Source organism: Ylistrum balloti, unplaced genomic scaffold (genome assembly GCF_031769215.1).
Source record: "Ylistrum balloti isolate Yb309-2 unplaced genomic scaffold, AGI_CSIRO_Ybal_v1 Utg370038, whole genome shotgun sequence".
Taxonomy (NCBI): domain Eukaryota; kingdom Metazoa; phylum Mollusca; class Bivalvia; order Pectinida; family Pectinidae; genus Ylistrum; species Ylistrum balloti.
In genome coordinates, this window is record NW_026782097.1 from 1,071,852 (window position 1) to 1,096,245 (window position 24,394).

The 24,394-nt window shown below is 33.9% G+C and overlaps 1 protein-coding gene across 2 annotated transcripts in view; it reads left to right on the forward strand.

Moving 5' to 3' along the window:
* Nucleotides 1-23,786, forward strand: part of LOC132548996 (centlein-like) — an 87,786-nt gene extending 64,000 nt beyond the window's left edge. For both annotated transcript variants that reach the window (XM_060212906.1, XM_060212905.1), the window contains exons 19-36: nt 611-711; nt 1,070-1,155; nt 1,421-1,509; nt 1,743-1,829; nt 2,788-2,920; nt 6,978-7,075; nt 8,240-8,345; nt 8,655-8,805; nt 9,930-10,096; nt 11,068-11,199; nt 11,993-12,139; nt 13,340-13,437; nt 14,751-14,919; nt 15,826-15,921; nt 17,252-17,437; nt 17,755-17,976; nt 19,313-19,387; nt 22,995-23,786. In XM_060212906.1, the coding sequence (XP_060068889.1) occupies nt 611-711; nt 1,070-1,155; nt 1,421-1,509; nt 1,743-1,829; nt 2,788-2,920; nt 6,978-7,075; nt 8,240-8,345; nt 8,655-8,805; nt 9,930-10,096; nt 11,068-11,199; nt 11,993-12,139; nt 13,340-13,437; nt 14,751-14,919; nt 15,826-15,921; nt 17,252-17,437; nt 17,755-17,976; nt 19,313-19,387; nt 22,995-23,087 (2,236 nt within the window). In that variant the 3' untranslated portion in view covers nt 23,088-23,786. The remainder of the gene's footprint in view (nt 1-610; nt 712-1,069; nt 1,156-1,420; nt 1,510-1,742; nt 1,830-2,787; nt 2,921-6,977; nt 7,076-8,239; nt 8,346-8,654; nt 8,806-9,929; nt 10,097-11,067; nt 11,200-11,992; nt 12,140-13,339; nt 13,438-14,750; nt 14,920-15,825; nt 15,922-17,251; nt 17,438-17,754; nt 17,977-19,312; nt 19,388-22,994) is intronic.
* Nucleotides 23,787-24,394: the final 608 nt, after the last annotated feature.

Genomic DNA, 24,394 nt, shown 5'->3' on the forward strand with positions numbered 1-24,394 from the left:
GAGCTATATGTGACAAGAGACATGATGACAAAAAAAAAAAAAAAAAAAATTGAAAGAACTAATGATTTGTTTGTAACACAGATAATGCGAACAAAATTATCATGAATACCACTTGGTACTGAAATTTTAAAGTTTTTTCTTCTCAATTTTTTTTTTTTTTTTGAGAAAGATAAAGCATTTTAAACAGAGACTTTCAAAATCTATGACAATTGATTATAAGTTAGTAAATCTGTGTAATTGAAACTTTTGAAAAGAAACTACAGTTTTTATCTAACACTGACAAACAGAAAGTTGGAATTTGATGTTGAAGTTGATTGACTACATATCCGTTGGACAGTGGTTATAATAGGGACGGTAATGGAGGAAGGGAGACAACTCTCACAATAACCATGTATATAGTGTAATATGATGGAGAAAGTCTGAAGATACATGATTACTGGGTATTTATACATTATCATGTTGAAGACTGTACAAGTAAATCTGTAATAATGACAAGACTTCTAAACATATTTTAAGAAGTAAAATATGGCCCTCAAAATACTAGAAACAGTTTTCAATGATCAAGGAGATTTTTATTATAATGTGTGACAAAATCTTCTGGCATTTGTAGAGCCAGTATTGAGGAGGAGGTAGATTCTTTAAGGGTAAAAACCAGTGAGGATGCCGCTACCATTCATGAACTTCGAATAGCACTTACACAGGAGAAAGAAGGTAGGGACTTTTAAAGATGCAGTGAAAATTTTTCTTTTTAAGTTAACAAGACTGAGCCACTCAGAAAAAGCACTGATACCAAATGTTTGCAAATAATTAGTGATTCTTTAAAAATTAGGTATAACTGATGACAAAATTCTTAGAAAAAGACATCAGTTTTTTTTTTTTAAATGCTGGTACATATGTATTTTAGAAAATTTTCTAACTTTTTTTTCTCTACCAATCTAATAAAGGATTTGAGATGACACTGTGACTGTCATGATTGTTGTTGATTTGAGTTGATCAGTTCCATGACCTGAAGAAAAATTTTAAAAGAGATGAATTACTGACAGCAATGTCTTTTCTGTTTCCTTACAAGGACGACAACATGATCGACGTAAAACAGATCTGAGGACACAAGCACGATCAGACCAAGAGACTGAGATACGTCTACTCAAGTCTGAGGTACAACAAAGTTAATTATTTATTTAAAACCTCCCCCAACAGATGTCTCTGAGATAAATTTCCATTATTTCTACTGGAAAGGCCTTTTCTATGACTAGTATTTTAGAATAATTTATAAAGAGTTTTTTTTATACCTATATCCTACCTTATGATTTAGAAATACTGAGCCATCATTTTGAAAAGTGCACATGGATTCTAACTTAAGTAGTAATTAAAGCAATGCTTGGAGATATTTTTACGGAAATGTTACTCTTTTGTTACACAGATACAAAGTAAAGATGTTAAACTGGACAGGATACAAAGAGAACTGGACGATTTAGGGGAGGAAAAACGAAACTTAATGGAGGAAAAACGGTACATATCACTGATACCGTAGCAATGTTACAATTCATTCCTTTTACTTACTTATTCAATTTTTGTATTCTGTTTTTCCAAATCTTGAGATAACTTCTTGACACCAAAGTATTGTTAACAACTAAAAGCTTATTGTTTGTAGGAAACTTCTTGATCCAGAGTATTATGAGCAAATTAAGTATCATCATATTGTTTTAGAGATTACTAAGAAATAATGATACTGTTGTTGTCAGGACTCAGAAGGCAGAAATTCTTGAACTAAAGCAAGACCAAGCTCAGCATCGGATACAGACAGCTGACCACAAACACAGCATCAAACGGTAATCAGGGGAGACAATCACAGATGCATTCAGGATAGAGTAAAGATAAATGTTGAGGATACAGACTAGGTTTGGATTTACAAAAAGGGACTTTTGATTTTTGTTACTTTTTGTTCTTTTTAATTTGAGAATTTCAAATCAATTTTGATGTTAATTTTTTGTTTACAGAGCATACTATAAAGATATGAATAATCTTCATATTGGAAACTGTTTTTTTCAAAGTAAATTAAAAAGTTTGAGTTATGAATGGTCAGTGTGTTTAGTTTTCCATTGTCAGTGTCATCATAGATATTTCTAAACAATTATACATAAACCTGTTTGCCATGAAATGAAGAAAGTACCCTACAGGCATATTTAAATCATCTGACTCTTGCTATCATGCATCGTCTGTTGTTGTGTGCCATCTGCCCTGTCCCTTAAACTTTTCCTTTAAAACACTACTCCTGCTTAACACCTGATGGATTTCAACCAAAGTTGGTCTGAAACATTATTAGTGGAGGGGAATTATGTCATGGATTTCATTCAAGTTTTGTCTGAAACATCTTAAGAGGTAGTAAATTGATTCTTAAATTCAGAAATTTTATTTAAGTACTAGGGACGTGGGGGCGGGGCCCCATATGGGGAAGTTAGTCAATAGTTTGCTTCAAATGCTACTTTTCCTTAATGCTTAAATAAATTTCAACCAAAGTGTATATTTTCCTATAATAAGAATAGCTTTTCCATGACAATAGTATGTTGAAGGTACAGATCCAGATGTTGTTTATAACATCCTAGCATTGCTACCACCAACCAATGAATAATTGTAGCACAGATACTAGATAAATCAGAGTGAGCTTCATAAAAAACAGGAAAATGTTATCTAGTTCTAGAAAACATATCTGACTTTCAGAAGGGAGCTTACATGATGTGGAAATAAAAAGTCCAATTTTTACAGCTCTTTTTACCTTCTCCACAACAGGTTAGAGCAGGAGCTAGATGAAGAGAGAACTAGATGCAGTATACTACAGCAGGGTAAGGACGTGGCAGGGTCTAAATCTAAACACAGGATACGCAACAAGGACTGGAGGACAGGAAGTCGTGTAGCCAGACAGGTAGGATAGACAGCCTCTGGTGTGGGTGTATAATGGTATGGTTATTGAAAGGGGTCTGTACTGGTACAGAGGATACACAACATCTGGTGAGAGTCTGTACTGGTACAGAGGGAACACAACATCTGATGAGGGTCTATACTGATACAGAGGGTACACAATATCTGGTGAGGGTCTACAATGGTACAAAGGGTACACAACATCTGGTGAGGGTCTATACTGGTAGAAAGGGTAGACAACATCTGATGAGGGTCTGTACTGGTACAGAGGGAACACAACATCTGGTGAGAGTCTGTACTGGTACAGAGGAAACACAACATATGATGAGGGTCTATACTGATACAGAGGGTACACAATATCTGGTGAGGGTCTACACTGGAACAAAGGGTACACAAAATCTGGTGAGGGTCTACACTGGTACAGAGGGAACACAACATCTGGTGAGGGTTTATACTGGTACAGAGGGTACATAACATCTGGTGAGGGTCTACACTGGTACGGAGGGTACACAAAATCTGGTGAGGGTCTACACTGGTACAGAGGGTACACAACATCTGGTGAGGGTCTACACTGGTACAGAGGGTACACAACATCTTGTGAGGGTCTATACTGGTACAGAGGGTACACAATATCTGGTGAGGGTCTATACTGGTAGAGAAGGTACACAGTACACAACATCTGGTGAGGGTCTCTTCTGGTACAGTAGGGTACACAACCTCTGGTGATGGTCTACACTGGTACAGAGGGTACACAACATCTGGTGAGGGTCTACACTGGTACAGAGGGTACACAACATCTGGTGAGGGTCTACACAGGTACAGAGGGTACACAACATCTGGTGAGGGTCTCTACTGGTAGAGAAGGTACACAACATCTGGTGAGGGTCTCTTCTGGTACAGTAGGGTACACAACCTCTGGTGAGGGTCTCTTCTGGTACAGTAGGGTACACAACCTCTGGTGAGGGTCTATATTGGTAGAGAGGGTACACAATGTCTGGTATGGGTCTATATTTAGAAAGTATGGGAACCCTCTCTGGTGTGGGTCTGCACTGGTTCTGTATTGGAATTAACCCTCTGTATTGTATGTTAGGGGAGATAACCTAGGGTGTGAGTTAAGTATTAAAAACATGCTCTTTTTCTGTGATAGGTGTAAAATTGTAGATACAAGAAGTATAACATGCCTTAAGCATTTCTTTTCATAACATCTATTGTTTTGTTTGTCATGTTTCTATGAAGCACATGTAAGAGATGTTAAAACAAAAAAGTTTTGTTCATTAAGAAAACCTTGCCAGATTTGTACTCAATAGTATTGATACACCTGCTCTGTATTATAGTCACTTTACAAATTACATCTCTATGTAAGTATATTTAGCACTGTGTCAGTGTGTAACAATTGTGTCCGTCATTAACGAAGATTGGTGGGCAGGGCTACATCATGATCACCTAGATTTCATGTGTTCATACTTATTCATCAGACTCTATATTGGCCACTCTCTCATATGTACAAGTATGTTTGTTGGACCCAGGTATCATATAGTTCATTACCATTTCACTCTCATAAAGTTTCATCATCAGTGTGGGAAATCTTAACTCTAAAAACTAAATCTCTGAAACATGTTACCAAAATTCAGCAGAAAACACACTGGATATTTGTGATGTCAATAATCTATTCTGAAACTCCAATTAGAAATTTGTATTTTATTTTAAAATAGGTTGTTTGTCATGTTAATTCTAATTAAGATATAAAAAAAAATCTTGGAATAATTTTTTTTCCTAGATATATCGTAATGTTGACATATTCTGTGTTGGCACGTGCTTCACAAATTTGTGTATTGACCTGGAAACAGAATTAGAAATGTTTTTCCTTGTAAGCAGTCTTCACCTTCAACCAAGCACCTGTTGATGCTTTTAGAAGTACTCAAATTTTCTGAGGTTAGAAAAAAGCCTTTTCAACCCATATTTGACCATAGTGATTCAAGTGTAAGTACATGACTTCAGGGATTTCAGCTTTTGGTACATAGTATAATAGATTAAAACAGAATACATATCATTTTTAACTGTAATACTTTGTTACAGCCATATGTTTGATTAAGACTAGAGATTGGGGTACATAATACCCAGAATTTTGTGGTGTTATTCAGATTTCTATGAATTCTTTTATTTCATGTGTTTAAAATAGCATGACTGGATTTTAAAAAGATTTTGCATACTGTTTTGTTTTCTATCATTGTAATGGTGTGGTTTCTTTACCTCTGATGCTTTTGTTGTTGCATGGCTAAGGGCGTTACTTTTAAATTTTATTTCTCGTCGATTAAATAATGAACATCTAGAGGATAAGGACAGATGACATTTATAATAAATCTAAATATGATACATATTTACATTAATTACTATAAATTTGACATGGGTATCTACTAACAGTTTAGTTTGTTACACTGTCTGTATCTTATTTCAAAAGCATTTTATTTGGTTACTATATGTAAATCTTTAATTAAACTTTGTTACTAGGTAGGTTATGGACAAATTTGGTTATTATAAGGCAGATATATTAAGTAGATATGATTATTAGCTATATATCTACTGACTTTATCTAAATACCTGAAAACCTCAACCTTTTCTGTAAAACTGTTTTATTCAATAAAACTTCAGCAAGAAATTTTAATTAACTAAATAACACAATTAATACTATTTCTAGGAGAAAATGTGAATCTTTACATTGATGGAAATGTTTTTTTGCTTACGATAGATCTGTCGATAATTTCAATGATGCGGAAATGTTTCAGTTATCTTAAGAAATTTATTGAAGGTCTTATCTCTCTCTAACTGTTAATATCTTATAATTACTACATGATTTATGTTGCTGGTGGATTATCTAAATAATAAGAAATAAATACAAGATTAATTTAGGAAATACTTACTGTAAATATTTTTTTCAAAACAATATTAAAAAAGATGACTTGTGAAAATTGACAGACGTGGAATGCAAACCAAACCTGATGTGTATCCTATGGTTTGTTTTATATTCTGAAGTTTCTTGATTTTTTTTTTTTTACTTTATTGGTTTCAGGTGTAATTATTGTAGATTATATGTGTCAATGCATGTTTGAATGGGGATTTTTGATGCTCAATTTTATATCAAAAGTAAGGGTGTTGTCATTTTTTTTACTTTCTGAAAACCTGTATAATATATACTTTGATTTAGAGAAATTGTCATTGAAAACATAAAGTATACTTATATGAGAATATATCAGATGTCTTCACTTGGGCTGTAAGACCCTGTCAAACACGTGAAATATGAATAATGTTCAACAGGGAACTATTAGATAATCTCTATATACAGTATCTTCTCCCCTTCCTCTTGTTTTATTGATGGGAGGGAAAGGGCTTACATTGTTACCCTGTCATCTTATTTTACAAATTTGTGTCTCAAAATCCTGGGGTTAAAATTTACTGAATTCTTAAAAATTAATAGTAACTTCAACATTCTTGTTCTACAGATTTTATTATCTTTTATAAGAAAAAGGAAATTTCTTTTGCAAAAAGGATATAGTTGTGGAACTTTTTAAGCCATTACTAAATGGTTATTAATTGTATTATTTAGTGAAGTGATACCTTAAAGGTAGTAACGTTATTACCTCCCCTACTGTAACTATTGACTACATCATAATGTTGTTAATAAGTCATTAAAACAATCATCTGAAGATGGCTGAAAGACCTGAAAATGTTAGCGACTACCATGTAGGTCTTATATAAATTAAACTTGTGTGTACAATTACGACAGGTAATTCAAATCTAGAACCTTCGGTTCAACAACAAATGTGTATATTTCCTTTTCAATTTTCTGAAACTTGTGTAATTCTTCACAAACATTAACATATTAATAGTTCTTGAGTCTAAGCATAATTTGGTTAGCAATGGACTCCTAAACTACAGAGTAACACTTGTCATGGAAACAAATGTCTAAGTATTATAAAGTATTAATGATAAGATAGTACTTATTACAGCCTAGACTCTACAACCAATATTATCTTTAGTTCACTGACAAAATGTGTGTCTTTCAGTACCAGAAGTCTCTCAACAAGAGTATAGAAAAGATGAAGTCAGTGTTTCAGAACTTTGAGGACGAAGGATGGGAGGAAGTCTCTGGTTCTCAGGATGAGTAAGCACTTTCAATCTGACAATGTGAGGGATGTAGTTAATGTAGAACTCTGGCTTCTAGTGTAAATCGGGTTTGTAAATAATTAAGGATTGTTGTCTATATCTGGAGTTTAATACTCAGATGTTACAGTCTCCAGTGTAAGTTGAGGGTCTATACATGTTAAGGAGTGTATTCTATATCTGGAGTTTAATACTCAGATGTTACGGTCTCCAGTGTAAGTCGAGGGTCTATACATGTTAAGGAGTGTATTCTATATCTGGAGTTTAATACTCAGATGTTACAGTCTCCAGTGTAAGTTGAGGGTCTATACATGTTAAGGAGTGTAGTCTATATCTGGAGTTTAATACTCAGATGTTACAGTCTCCAGTGTAAGTTGAGGGTCTATACATGTTAAGGAGTGTATTCTATATCTGGAGTTTAATACTCAGATGTTACGGTCTCCAGTGTAAGTCGAGGGTCTATACATGTTAAGGAGTGTATTCTATATCTGGAGTTTAATACTCAGTTGTTCCAGTCTCCAGTGTAAGTCGAGGGTCTATACATGTTAAAGAGTGTAGTCTATATCTGGAGTTTAATACTCAGTTGTTCCAGTCTCCAGTGTAAGTCGAGGGTCTATACATGTTAAAGAGTGTAGTCTATATCTGGAGTTTAATACTCAGTTGTTCCAGTCTCCAGTGTAAGTCGAGGGTCTATACATGTTAAGGAGTGTAGTCTATATCTGGAGTTTAATACTCAGTTGTTCCAGTCTCCAGTGTAAGTCGAGGGTCTATACATGTTAAAGAGTGTAGTCTATATCTGGAGTTTAATACTCAGTTGTTCCAGTCTCCAGTGTAAGTCGAGGGTCTATACATGTTAAGGAGTGTAGTCTATATCTGGAGTTTAATACTCAGTTGTTTCAGTCTCCAGTGTAAGTCGAGGGTCTATACATGTTAAGGAGTGTAGTCTATATCTGGAGTCTAATACTCAGTTATATCATTCCTGATTATTGAAGTATAAAATCTCAATACAGTACCCTTGTGGAAATAACAGTGTAATATACAGCTCTGTCAATTCTTACAGAATCATTTATTGATATTTTACACATTAATCAGTACAAGTTTTACTATATGTTGTTTACATGTATACTATCAAGTTTTAGTGTACCTTTGTTATATGTTAATACAGGGAGGAAACTGAAAGTGATACTCTGGGACAAGCCATCGTGTCAAGGTCACGCACACAACTCTCACCTAGTGACTGTACAGACAGCTCCTACACCTCACAGGTCAAGGTCAGTGCTCATACACACAGCTACAGGTAATGATCAGGTCTGGCTTCTCATAGGTCAAAGTCAGTATCTGTAAGAATTGCCCCTCAAGGTCAAGGTCAGTACTGGCCTCATGTTCAAGGTCAAAACTCATATACATGGGTTCTTAGACAACAAAGTCTATACTGACTCCTCTCTAGGTCATTATTTAGCAGGGGTCAAGGTTAGCTTCTGTAATTAGGTCATGACTCCTTAATGTTCTTTTACACTGTAAAAAAATATCATGTTTTAGTAAAATCCCTGGTCAACTTTGCTGTGTTATTTTCTCTCCAGCCTCGCCCTAAAGTGAAGCAGTCCCTACTGCAAAGACAATCAACACGTACTCGGCGATCTGTTATACGCAATCTACAGAAAGGACCTCGTTCATCACAATCTGATGCACCTGTTTCTGCTAGTGCCACATCAGCTGATGTAGCACGTACAGGTAAAGCCAATACAAATATGCAGTAAAAAAAGATATAAACAAATAAAAACAAAAAATGATGAAAATGTAATGTACAGTAGTATTTAGTTAACTGAGATATCTATACTGATGGCTTTGTATACTGTTTCTTTTGTTATTCAGTGATTAAAACGTTTCCTTTTTTTTTTTAAATTATTTTTATATAATTTTTTTTTCTTTGTATCTATTTAATATACCAGTAAGATGTAAGTATGTTAGTGTGTGATTTTAGTCCTGACTTTGCCTCTGTACTGGGAAAATTTAGTCATGATGCGCTTCAGTTTTGCTCAGAATATAAGTTTTTGACTATAAATTTGACTCAGTGGCATTCTTTGCAAAAGGAATAGGTCTGCCAGTTGTTAAGAAAAAAATATCATGACCGTATTCTGATTTTGTGAAATAAGACATTGCAACACAGCATAGCTTTGACTGCTTTATAGTTGTTGGTTGAACATGAGTGGGGAATATGGAAAGTCTTTTCGCCTGCTTTTTGTTTATGTTGCATTTAAATGAGCCACTGCTGATTTTGCTTTAAAAATCTCATCATGCTCCTAGGTTGTTTTCATAGTTCTTCTAGTTTTCACTTTTCACACTATTCCAGTTATGGACTGGAAAGGTATTCAAATGAATAACTTTCACCAACCATTTACGTCTGATGGATTACATGTAACACACTTGCTGCAGAGCAAAGTGATCAAAGTTTTGTTATTTCATCTGCTTTATAAGCTGCAGAATACTTGGGTGAAACAGGTCCATTGTACCTTTTGTTTTGCAGGAAAAATTCCCCTCTAGATTAATAATTTGGATGTTTTTGTTGTATTTCACATTCTGTGGTTAAAAACATATCTCAAACATCTTCTGTTTTTAAAAGCTTTTATCACTTATAATTTTTCAAACTCTGTATTTTGATCTTTTAATCATTTTTATCTTTTCAATTTTATTTTTCATTAGTTCAGAACACAAATTAGGCACAATTCAATGAACTTTGAAAATTTCCAAATATTTCCAGTGATTTTAAAGATATTTACTTCAGCTTGAAGCACTGTCTGGTGAAGAATGAGAGTTCAGATATCATAAACAGCAGGTTATGTTGACTTGTGTTTTAGTTGTGTTACGTGAGACTGGCACTTCACCGATGAACCAAGCCTCATCGAAGGATATAATAACACCTTCTCCTTCACCTGCCAAACTGCACGAACAAAAGATGGCCCATAACCACACCCTGCGACAACTCAAACAGACAAAACAGAGGGTCCTAAATCTACAACAACAGGTATAGCAAGTTAATCCCAAGTGACTTCAGCAACTTACATGTGTTTAACATTAAGTTTATGAAATATGAGAATGTAAGAATATTTTTATTGAAGTCAAGAGATAAAAAGACACCAGATATACTAATACTACACATAATGTTCTTTATCTGACATAAACACGCCCGACGTGAAGACATTCGACTTAAGATATTGGATAAAATGTCAAGAAAAAATTATAGATTTGTCAAATATTGTAGTGATTTTTTTTATACGCTGCCAGAGGCGGCCATATATTGGCGTCATCTTTTCCGTCTGTCCATACCTCCATTTCTTGTGAACGCAACTCCTTCTAAACTAGTCATCAGATTTTCATGAAACTTGCTCAATGTCACTACTGCAGTGGGGTGATGTGCATGAAGGGGCAATTTTTTGGTTCATTGATTCATAAGATTTATGCCATTTTCAACTTTGTATCTGTAGCTTGCTCATAGTGGAGCCTTGTGAATGCAACTCCTCTTAAAATAATCATCAGATTTTCACTAAACTTGCCCAATGTCACTACTACAATGGGTAGATGTGCATGAAGGGGCGATTTGTCAATTGTTTGATTTTTGTAAGATTTATGATACAGACATGTTAAAAGCGATAATGTTTATCCTTGTGAAGGTTTGAATTAATATTCACAGAATTAAATGACTGCTTTCTTTCTGAAGCAGTAATTTATTTTATTTGGAAGCTTAAATTCTTTACTAATGCCTTCACATTATCACTATAAAGTCTATTTCTGACTGTTGATAGAGTGGGTTTTAGCTAATTTGCATGGAGAGGATTTTTCTGAAGATGTAGTTAACATATGGTATAAATATCTGAACATTTTCTAACTGTTGTGTGATTTTTCAAGAAAACCTGCTTTTGTTTATAAGAGTCTACTTTTTATTTTTTTTATATTTTTTTTATAAACAAATCCAAACATTAATTGTTTATTGTACAGGTAACTAACCTTCGTGATTCAAGGGCAGCTACTCTGAAGGCTTTCCAAGAACACAAAGATGCCAGTCAACAGATGGAATCAGACCTTCACTTAGCCAATCAGAGACTTCGAGTATCAAAACAAAACATACAGGTATGAAATAGGATAGGGTAGGGACTAATCTTGTACTTGTGCTTTATCAAGAGATTTAGACAAAGCATATTTGCACAATGCATAACAATATGATATGGAAAAAAGCAATTTCGATGCAGTTTGATATATATCGAAGCATTGATTTTGCCTGTGTAAAAAGTCAGTGTTGGTTTTAATATGTAACACATTTTACTTACATGTTTAGTTAGGAATATAGATCACACAATCTAGATACAGTCAAACTTTCTTAACTCAGGAAACTCTAATGCCCCACTGAACATGAAGTACTTTGTTGGTCCTGACAAAATTTTTTCTTTATCCTAGTAATAAAGATCTCAAATTTAGAAAACTTGACCCAAACTTGTAAGTTTTTTAGCCATGAAGATCTCACTGAAATTGTGACAAAGTGTTCTGACAGCCCATGTCTCAGTACCCAGGTACATTGTTATAGGACACTCTATACAGAATACCACTTCAGTTATTAGATGACATACAAATTTGTGAAGCTGAAGCATTCCATTGTTTTTATGTGGTCGAGTGGCACGATGGTAACACACTATCTTTTCACTAAAGTACCAGGTTTTGATTTTTAGACCAGATGTGAGAAGGTAAGAGGTCACCTGCCTGATCTGGTAGGTTTTGCCTGGGAACTCCCTATTTCCTTCCAGAGTAAGACCCCTTATGTTCAATAATTTTATCTCGACAACTTGCATCACAATTGCTGTAAAATGAATGAATTTTTTGTTAATTAGATATGATGGTTGTGAACTTGACCTCTTTTCATTGTTCACAGAAAATGAGTAATGAAATAGAAAAGTTGCATAAGGAGAAGGCTCACCTGGAGAGTCAGCAGATCTTGAGAGAGGAAACCAGCACTCCAGCAGTGAGTGTAGACAAACATACAGAACAGGACTGGAAAGTGCTGGAACAAAGACTAAAGGTGGATTATATGTTTGTCTAACCTCTTCTTTTTTAAAATTATTTTGAAAAATTTGAGGTTTGATATCTGTTGATGCAAGATTTAGCCAGAAATTCTGATATCAATTTAAAACAATTATTTACCTATATTTCAATATTTCTTTCAACTGCTGTGTTCATTTGATCTTTATCTTCTGTCACAATGACTTTATAGCACCACTTAAGTATTTCTCCATTATGTAAAGCAGATGATCTTGTGTTCTAATTGCCCTTTATTCCTGATCAATCATCCACTTTTCTGTCCTTCAAAAATTTTTGTTATTGCTTTTACGAGAGACGTACTTTAGGGATCATTTTTTATTTCAGATGTAGGTTCCCCGTGGTCCCTAGTTGTGTATTGTCCCATTTTTGGACAGATTTGATAAAAAAGATAAAAACAAGCAATAAAGTGTCATCTTGAAGTTGACAGTAATAGATGTTGTTGCTTTTTCTTGAGACGTATCACATGAACAATTCTCAAATTTTGTATTTAGGTTCCACTTGGTCCCTATTTGTGAATTGTCCCATTTTGGGACAGAATGGCCGACGAGCAACAATCTTGCATTTTCACAATAAGATGAACTGTAAAGATATTTCTTAAGTTTAATATATGAGTATACCTCTTTATTCCTTGTTGTGAATTATCCAATGTTTTGATTGATGGAAAGAACAAAATGGCTGACAGGTGGCCATCTTGGATTTTGACTTTCAAAGATTGTTAACACTATTTCATAAAAAGTAAAGAATGGATATACCTCAAATTTCATAGGAATATTCCACTTGGCCCCAGGTTGTCCTCATTCCATTTTGGGACTGATCAGAAAAGTAAAACGGCTGACAGGTGGCCATCTTGGATTTTCACATTCAAAGATTGTTAACCCTCAAATTTCATAGGAATAATCCACTTGGCCCCAGGTTGTCCTCATTTCATTTAGGGACTGATCAGAAAAACAAGATGGCTCACAGGTAGCCATCTTGGATATTACAAAAAAGTTTGTTGCCCTTTCTAGAGAAGCACTGGATGGGTCTTTCTTTAATTTCATTTATAGGTTCCCATGGGTGCTAAGAACCCTTTAGGATCTCTTGGTGTTATTTTAATTTTTTTTATTCTATGTACATGTACATTTATATTCATAATAATATAGGTACAGACATTTTAGAATTTAAATGGTTATTTTTAAAGATGTCATCCAGTGAAGTTTGTCGACAGTCTGCTTCTCTAAGACAAATGAAACAAGAAAACACAGGTCTTCAGGAACAGATCCGAAACCTGCAGGACAGGTAAGAAACTCACAAACTTTCAGGAGCAGGTCCGGAATCTCCAGGGTAGGGAAGGTGACTTTGTTTCTAGATGTTCCTCACCACAAACCTTAAACACATGATTTCATTGATGTTAATTATGGCTACATAGGAAGATACTGGTAAACAATCACAGATATGACATCTGTAAACCAATTATCCCTGATATGTGTCACAACCAGGTTGCCCTGAACTTGAACATGTGTTTTAACTAGGTAACCTTGAACTTTGACATATGTGTCTTAACAGTAACACTAAACTTGGACCCGTATTTCTACCAGGTAACCCTGAACTTGGACACATGAGTTTCAACCAGGTAACCCTGAACCTGGACACATGTTTCTCAACCGGGTAATCCTGAACTTTAACACATGTGTCTCAATCAGGTAACCCTGAACTTGGACACATGTGTCTTAACAAGGAAACCCTGAATTCGGATATATTTGTCTCCACCAGGTAACCCTAATCTCGGACACATGTGTCTCAACCAGGTAACCCTGATCATGGCCTATAAACTTCACTCAAAGCTATTAAAAAATGGCACTGGAGATCCATGTGTGTATTGATGAACCTTCTAAGTACGTTGCTATGTTGATGATGTCAGAACATCAGACACGTGGTTGTATCCTTGGTTTCCATCTTGCTACAAGAATACACATCAAAGTTCACACACACCACATCAGATTATGGTCGCAGGATGCGTAGACAACAGATCATGAACAGCTTTCCAATCTCACTAAACTCTTGACTCCTAATGCATCTCAATAGTACTACAGTCTGTGACTTACCGGTACAATAGGAATTGTGACATGAAAATATGATAATTTACTACCTAATTGCTGTCAGGGAAGATATATAAGACAACCAGCAGAAAGCTGTCTTCTCGTTGTGACAAAGGAATGGAATCAAGACATTGATTTCACCTTTCCCAAGGCAGCTATGCCCAGTATTAACTGGATTTACATATGTTTCTCAGAAAAAATAAGTACTATATAAAATGATTTCATTGTTTGTGAAAAAATGAAGTTTTTGCGGATTTTTAGAATTGGCAAAATCATTCATATTGACTTAAGATTTGTACACATCTTCCATTTGATAAAGACGTAAAACACTTTTTCTTTTTATCTCTTTCATTTGGGTTTGTTGTTAATAGTATTTGCAATTTTTGAAACCAAGCTAATTTAATCAGTAAAAAATAAATAAAAAAAGATCAGGAGAAACACAATTTGGAAGAATCATTTTGTTTCATATCAAGTGTTTAAGCATTTATTTAAATGAGATCTTCTTTGTCACAGAATCAACCACTTAGAGAGAGACAACAACCAGAAAAGATCTCTGATTGAGGATACAAGAAATAAGTTACGAATCGCACAGGACAACTCTCGTACGGAATCCAACAGCATGGAAGAAATGGAAACACGAATCAAACTGTTACAGGAAGGTGCTGATAGGTCACGGATACAGGTTTGTTTGTTTGTAGATCATTACCTGGGTAATGTAACACTGATTCTATCTTACTGAACTATTGTAGGATAGGTAGCAAATAAATTAAAATGTTTTTGAAGAACAGTTATATTCAGATTTTAACTCTGTTTTGTTTGGGTGATCATGAATGATGTCCCTTGACATACAAAATTTGCATATGATAGTCCATTTGACAAACTCATTTCGATGTGATTTTTCCAATGTTACAAATTTGTGTGCGGAATAATTCCTTGAAATGTCCTACAAACATGGAGATCATGTTTTTAATAGAAATAAATGCAGACCAATTAATAATCTTGTTAAGTCGTCTCAGCTCATAATTTTTACCTTCTGTCAATCAATGACCTAGTTCTTGTATTTTCTTGGAGATTGCAAAGTTAATATAGGAAACACAACTCATCAGAGAGGAGGTCGATGCCTTATGACGTTAGATATATAGATTTACCTAAAATACATTGTAAACATTATGCTACTGAGAATCTTGTACTTATCTTTGTTAGATGATTAAAAGGTATTCAGGAATGTAAGGAATGCTATAGAGAAATTCATTACGATATTTATCCTACATTAAGCCATGTGGACAAACACATTACTCTGTTTCAAGTAGCGTGATGTGTTTGATAATGACCTCAGAGGACAAACACATTATTCTGGTTCGAGGAGGGTGATGTGTTTAACACATGACCTCAGAGGACAAACATACCGCTTCTGATTCAAATACAGAAGTGTGTTTACTACAAGACAATGATACAGGATTTACTGAAATGTCAACTGAACTACATTAGATGTTACTTGACGTATCAGAAGACGTATCTTTTGCCAACTGAATACCTTACTGTATATCTAATATCGTTATCTAATCCTTATTTCTTTTGTTACAATCAGGCGGATTCTTTAAAAAAGAGGCTGAGCGCCATCACTCGAGAGAAGAAGGAATACGAAGACAGATTCCTTAAGGCACACAATGACCTTGAAAGGAAGGTGAGAGATCAAAGTACTTCTTGTATCATTAAAATAACATTCTTGTTTCATCTGTGACGAAAAGTTGTGGAAGAGAAAAAATGGAGTTACTTTTCATGGGCAGTGGTGAAGGCATTGTCATTTACATTTTACATTAAAATTTTTATTTTGGATCTTTTGCTCAGAAAGTGCATTTTTAACCAAATCTGGTATATAGCTAGATCACTTAGTGGACACCTCGACACAAATAAAATAGTCAGGTGGTTCAGAAAATTAGGGATTAAAATATCTACCAAACAAGTTTTATTTTCTATCCATGGGAAGAGTGAAATCTTTTGGTAAAAAGGTTATATATATTTTTAAAATTTAAGAATTTATAAACTTTTCACTTCTTGTTTCACAATGTATCAATATTTTCTTATGACAACATATCCGTGGTTTACATATCATTGATAAAAATTAACCTGAATATATTTCATGCTCCTGAAAATTTGAGTGGGGAGCATGTATTTGCTGCTTTGTCCATCCATATGTTCATCCATCTTTCCATCTGTCCTTTCATGTCTGGAGCGTAACTTTGCCCACAATTAAGCAAGGATCATGAAACTAGGTGTATACTAAGGCCCCTCCTACCACAGAGTTATTGCCTTCTGTTCAAATTTTGTGTCCAGAGCATAACTTTGCTTGTATTTACAAGAGGTTATTGAAACTTGATGTACACATTGATCACACTAAGGTAATGTGCAGTGTAGAAAATTCAGGTCCATCAAAATTCCTTAATTACAGAGTTATTGCCCTTTGTAAAAAAATTTGGGTCCAGATAACAACTTTAAATTGCATGCATTTAATGTAGGATAAGGAAATTTATTTGTTTAAATTTCTTGTCTTGAGCATAACTTTGTTTTTAATCAAGCTCGGACCATAAAACTTTGTGTATACATTGGTCATGCAAAAAGGATGTACCCCTTAATTACAAGGTTAATGTACCCCTATTTTATAGAATAGTATTGGTGTTATATTTTGTATGTAAATATGGTATTTGAAGCATTTTCATTTCAAACTCATCAGGAAGGTATTTGTTTGTCTGGGCAATCAATCTCCCTTAAACAACCAAGGTCACTTTTTGAGAAGGGCTTTTCCTTGTAGGAGCTAGTGGCTAGCTCACTGAACCCCCCACCTACCCACCCCTACACACACACACCCACCCCACCCTCCAACACCAACACCAACACCAACACACTCACACACAAAATACACACACCAACACACACACTTACAAATACACAAGCACAAACACATACAAACACAAACAAAGGAGTAGCTGGGTATAGAATATAATTTATGTTAACAGACAAAATTGCTGATGGACTGTCAGAACAAGAAGATGGAGTTGGAGGATGCTGTTAGGGAATTAGAGGCCACAGCACAACAACAACTACGAGGACTTGCCAATCAGAGTGAGGCTGCTATTGAGGCTGCTCAGGATAAACTCGGTGTTGCCTATGGAAAAGTACAGATATATCAACAGTTTGTGAAGGTCAGCTGGTGTATATTTTCTGTGTCATTGATATAACAGGCACACATTTTATTCACTGCCATACAATCAAAGTTTCTATAAAGCTGTCAGGTGTTGCCTGCAAGTTAAACATCTGCACTTCCTTCATTTATACATTTTGTATAACATCATGAGCTGTATACTGAATAAAGAAAACATTTCATTGCATTTATGTTTGGTAAACACAAGTGTTTGTGAATGAGAGTCTTTGTACAATATTTGTCCTTTAAATGAACTGTAGTTTCCATGGACTTAAAGACAAATATCCAATTCCAAAAAATGTATGCAAAATGTTGTAGGGACTGGCAAATGACTTGGTTAGGAGGATAGGTCAGACACGATCCCAGCTGAAGGATATCCAGGTCAGGAAGGAAGAGGAAGAACAGATTCAGAGACAGATTCAGAATCAGAGTCATGGAAATGCTTCACTCCAGAAAGCACAAAGTTTGGCCCGAAACATCCTCAATCTTAGTCAGTCTGATCTGGATGACATAATGAGTGCTGATGGAGATTCAATAGCAGTAAGTTAAATCCTAGCCATGGATTTCTGGGGGTGGTACATAACCTCATGTCTTTTATGTGTTTAATCCTAGCCATGGATTTCTGTGTTAGAATCTCCTTCAGTGTGACTTACATAACCTCCTATCTTTTATGCGTTTAATCCTAGCCATGGATTTCTGTGTTAGAATCTCTTTCTGTGTGACTTACATAACCTCATGTCTTCATATGTGTTTAATCCTAGCCATGGATTTCTGTGTTAGAATCTCCTTCAGTGTGACTTACATAACCTCATGTCTTCATATGTGTTTAATCCTAGCCATGGATTTCTGTGTTAGAATCTCCTTCAGTGTGACTTACATAACCTCATGTCTTTTATGCGTTTAATCCTAGCCATGGATTTCTGTGTTAGAATCTCCTTCTGTGTGACTTTCATAACCTCATGTCTTTTTTGTGTTTAATCCTAGCCATGGATTTCTGTGTTAGAATCTCCTTCAGTGTGACTTACATAACCTCATGTCTTTTATGCGTTTAATCCTAGCCATGGATTTCTGTGTTAGAATCTCCTTCAGTGTGACTTACATAACCTCATGTCTTTTATGCGTTTAATCCTAGCCATGGATTTCTGTGTTAGAATCTCCTTCTGTGTGACTTTCATAACCTCATGTCTTTTTTGTGTTTAATCCTAGCCATGGATTTCTGTGTTAGAATCTCCTTCAGTGTGACTTACATAACCTCAAGACTTTTATGTGTTTAATCCTAGCCATGGATTTCAGCATTAGAATTTCCTTCTGTGTGACTTACATAACCACATGTCTTCATATCTACATGCAATACATTGTTGCACTGGAAAATACTTACTTTTATTTTTATAGAGAAGTTTGTTTTGAAATTTGGTTACACTCAGTAGTACAAGTGGTTTACACTCAATAGTATGTGTGGTTTACACTCAGTTGTACATGCGGTTTACACTCAGTAGTACATGTGGTTTACACTCAATAGTACGTGTGGTTTACACTCAGTAGTATATGTGATTTACACTCAGTAGTACGTGTGATTTACACTCAGGAGTAGGTGTGATTTACACTCAGTGGTACATGTGATTTACACTCAGTAGTACATGTGATTTGCACGCAGTAGTACATGCGATTTACACTCAGGAGTACAGGTGTTTTACACTCAGTAGTACATGCGATTTACACTCAGGAGTATGTGTGATTTACACTCAGTAGTACATGTGATTTGCACGCAGTAGTACATGTGATTTACACTCAGGAGTACAGGTGATTTACACTCAGTAGTACATGCGATTTACACTCAGGAATACAGGTGATTTACACTAAGTACTTTCTTTTACAGGAAAGTGACATTAGTACAGATAGAAGACTTGACAAGAAATGGACCAAAAAATGTGAAAAACTCATGGCTGGAAAGGTGAGAGAATTTAAATAATGATCTTGGTATGTTTTTTCGTCTAGCTGAAGAATCATATCTGAATCAAACTGATGTTATTGTATATCTGATCCTAACTTACTGGATGTATTGATGATATCTCTGTCAGTTATGTATTTATTTTAATGATCCATTGCATTTGTTGTGATATATTCTGTCTTTCTGTGATTTATTTGTGTAGTGTATTCTGTGATTTATTTGTGTAGTATATTCTGTGATTTATTTGTGTAATATATTCTGTGATTTATTTGTGTAGTGTATTCTGTGATTTATTTGTGTAGTATATTCTGTGATTTATTTGTGTAGTATATTCTGTGATTTATTTGTGTAGTGTGTTCTGTGATTTATGTGTGTAGTATATTCTGTGATTTATTTGTGTAATATATTCTGTGATTTATTTGTGTAATATATTCTGTGATTTATTTGTGTAGTGTATTCTGTGATTTATGTATGTAGTGTATTCTGTGATTTATGTGTGTAGTGTATTCTGTGATTTATTTGTGTAGTATATTCTGTGATTTATTTGTGTAGTGTATTCTGTGATTTATGTGTGTAGTGTATTCTGTGATTTATCTGTGTAGTGTGTTCTGTGATTTACTTGTGTAGTATATTCTGTGATTTATTTGTGTAGTGTATTCTGTGATTTATGTGTGTAGTGTATTCTGTGATTTATCTGTGTAGTGTGTTCTGTGATTTACTTGTGTAGTATATTCTGTGATTTATTTGTGTAGTATATTCTGTGATTTATTTGTGTAGTGTGTTCTGTGATTTATGTGTGTAGTGTATTCTGTGATTTATTTGTGTAATATATTCTGTGATTTATTTGTGTAATATATTCTGTGATTTATTTGTGTAGTGTATTCTGTGATTTATGTATGTAGTGTATTCTGTGATTTATGTGTGTAGTGTATTCTGTGATTTATTTGTGTAGTATATTCTGTGATTTATTTGTGTAGTGTATTCTGTGATTTATGTGTGTAGTGTATTCTGTGATTTATCTGTGTAGTGTGTTCTGTGATTTACTTGTGTAGTATATTCTGTGATTTATTTGTGTAGTGTATTCTGTGATTTATGTGTGTAGTGTATTCTGTGATTTATCTGTGTAGTGTGTTCTGTGATTTACTTGTGTAGTATATTCTGTGATTTATTTGTGTAGTATATTCTGTGATTTATTTGTGTAGTGTGTTCTGTGATTTATGTGTGTAGTGTATTCTGTGATTTATTTGTGTAGTGTATTCTGTGATTTATGTGTGTAGTATATTCTGTGATTTATTTGTGTAATATATTCTGTGATTTATTTGTGTAATATATTCTGTGATTTATTTGTGTAGTGTATTCTGTGATTTATGTATGTAGTGTATTCTGTGATTTATGTGTGTAGTGTATTCTGTGACTTATTTGTGTAGTATATTCTGTGATTTATTTGTGTAGTGTATTCTGTGATTTATGTGTGTAGTGTATTCTGTGATTTATCTGTGTAGTGTGTTCTGTGATTTACTTGTGTAGTATATTCTGTGATTTATTTGTGTAGTATATTCTGTGATTTATTTGTGTAATATATTCTGTGATTTATTTGTGTAGTGTATTCTGTGATTTATGTATGTAGTGTATTCTGTGATTTATGTGTGTAGTGTATTCTGTGATTTATTTGTGTAGTATATTCTGTGATTTATTTGTGTAGTGTATTCTGTGATTTATGTGTGTAGTGTATTCTGTGATTTATCTGTGTAGTGTGTTCTGTGATTTACTTGTGTAGTGTATTCTGTGATTTATTTGTGTAGTGTATTCTGTGATTTATTTGTGTAGTATATTCTGTGATTTATTTGTGTAGTGTATTCTGTGATTTATGTGTGTAGTGTATTCTGTGATTTATTTGTGTAGTGTATTCTGTGATTTATGTGTGTAGTGTATTCTGTGATTTATTTGTGTAGTGTATTCTGTGATTTATGTGTGTAGTGTATTCTGTGATTTATTTGTGTAGTGTGTTCTGTGATTTATTTGTGTAATATATTCTGTGATTTATTTGTGTAGTGTATTCTGTGATTTAAGTATGTAGTGTATTCTGTGATTTATGTGTGTAGTGTATTCTGTGATTTATTTGTGTAGTATATTCTGTGATTTATTTGTGTAGTGTATTCTGTGATTTATGTGTGTAGTGTATTCTGTGATTTATGTGTGTAGTGTGTTCTGTGATTTACTTGTGTAGTATATTCTGTGATTTATTTGTGTAGTGTGTTCTGTGATTTATTTGTGTAATATATTCTGTGATTTATCTGTGTAGTGTATTCTGTGATTTATTTGTGTAGTGTATTCTGTGATTTATTTGTGTAGTGTGTTCTGTGATTTATTTGTGTAATATATTCTGTGATTTATCTGTGTAGTGTATTCTGTGATTTATTTGTGTAGTGTGTTCTGTGATTTATTTGTGTAATATATTCTGTGATTTATTTGTGTAGTATATTCTGTAATTTATGTGTGTAGTGTATTCTGTGATTTATGTGTGTAGTATATTCTGTGATTTATGTGTGTAGTGTATTCTGTGATTTATTTGTGTAGTGTATTCTGTGATTTATGTGTGTAGTGTGTTCTGTGATTTATTTGTGTAGTGTGTTCTGTGATTTATTTGTGTAGTATATTCTGTAATTTATGTGTGTAATATATTCTGTGATTTATTTGTGTAATATATTCTGTGATTTATTTGTGTAATATATTCTGTGATTTATTTGTGTAATATATTCTGTGATTTATTTGTGTAATATATTCTGTGATTTATTTGTGTAATATATTCTGTGATTTATTTGTGTAATATATTCTGTAATTTATTTGTGTAGTATATTCTGTGATTTATTTGTGTAGTGTATTCTGTGATTTATTTGTGTAGTGTATTCTGTGATTTATGTGTGTAGTGTATTCTGTGATTTATGTGTGTAGTGTATTCTGTGATTTATGTGTGTAGTGTGTTCTGTGATTTATGTGTGTAGTGTGTTCTGTGATTTATTTGTGTAGTGTATTCTGTGATTTATTTGTGTAGTGTATTCTGTGATTTATTTGTGTAGTGTATTCTGTGATTTATGTGTGTAGTGTATTCTGTGATTTATTTGTGTAGTGTATTCTGTGATTTATGTGTGTAGTGTGTTCTGTGATTTATGTGTGTAGTGTATTCTGTGATTTATGTGTGTAGTGTGTTCTGTGATTTATTTGTGTAGTGTATTCTGTGATTTATTTGTGTAGTATATTCTGTGATTTATGTGTGTAGTATATTCTGTGATTTATGTGTGTAGTGTATTCTGTGATTTATGTGTGTAGTGTATTCTGTGATTTATGTGTGTAGTATATTCTGTGATTTATGTGTGTAGTGTATTCTGTGATTTATGTGTGTAGTGTATTCTGTGATTTATGTGTGTAGTGTATTCTGTGATTTATGTGTGTAGTGTATTCTGTGATTTATGTGTGTAGTGTATTCTGTGATTTATGTTTGTAGTATGATATAATATGTTTGTTGCTGTGATTTGTTTGTAGATGACAGTTTCGTCTGAAATAAGATATTTTTACTGGTTAAGGAATGACTGTAATATTGTTTTATATTTAGGATGACTTTGCCCTTCCACTGATAGAACTGTTCGTTCAGAAGATTGAGGAACGCAGTGAGCTTTTACTAAAACTTCAACAGACAGCAAGCTGAGAGAGAATGCAAAGAATCCCATCAGAGAGCAAGCTGAGAGAACACGCACAGAATCCGCATCAAATGGCCAGCAGAGAGAGATCACATGATTACTCTTAAATAGAACAATAGGAATCTCAAAATAACTTAAATAGTGTTCTATAGACAAGTATTTAATGGAACAGTTTACTATTAAGAGATCTAGATCACATGTCCACAGGTGACCTCATGTAGAACACTTGCTGATCCACAGGTGACCTCATGTAGAATACTTGCTGATCCACAGGTGACCTCATGTAGAACATAGATATCCAGGTTATCTTAACTTTTGGTAGATAATCTGTACCTTATCATAGATTTCAATTTTTTTTACGATTTTTGCATATTCCAATATTACAGGAACTAGGCATTAGGATATTTAATACATCATGATTTTGTCTGGTTGTATTTCAGTTCGATCTTTCTAGAGCATATAGTTATAAATGATATACTTCTTGTAACCTCTCCTGTATTTGGTGTAGTTATGTTGGTAAAATTTAGAACACATATAGTTTTCTATGTTCAATTAATTCCGTCCCAGTCCTTTTGTCACATCAGTGCTGTGTTTTTTTACAAGAGAAGACTTGTTTTTAAGTTTGAATAAGGAGAAGATACAGTTTGATATTGTATATATTTTATTTATCAAATGTAATATCTATAATATTAAATATTTGTATTTAATTTTTGGTTTTCTTTCTTGGTTCTAACTTAGATAACAAAACTTGGTTTTGTACTGGTGTAGGGATTAATCATTATACTGAATAAATAACCAGACACAAACATTAAAGAGGTGATACTGGACAAAACTACAAAACTACAAAATATCACATAGAAAAGAAACAAAAACTTAGCATGTAATCACAGACTTTGACTTATAACACAAGAATATCACTGACTTTGACTAATGACACAAGAATATCACTGACTTTGACTAATGACACAAGAATATCACTGACTTTGACTAATGACACAAGAATATCAAAGACATTGACTTCTAACACAAGAATATCACTGACTTTGACTAATGACACAAGAATATCACAGACATTGACTTAAAACACACGAATATCACAGACTTTGACTTATAACACAAGAATATCACTGACTTTGACTAATGACACAAGAATATCACTGACTTTGACTAATGACACAAGAATATCAAAGACATTGACTTCTAACACAAGAATATCACTGACTTTGACTAATGACACAAGAATATCACAGACATTGACTTAAAACACAAGAATATCACAGACTTTGACTTATAACACAAGAATATCACTGACTTT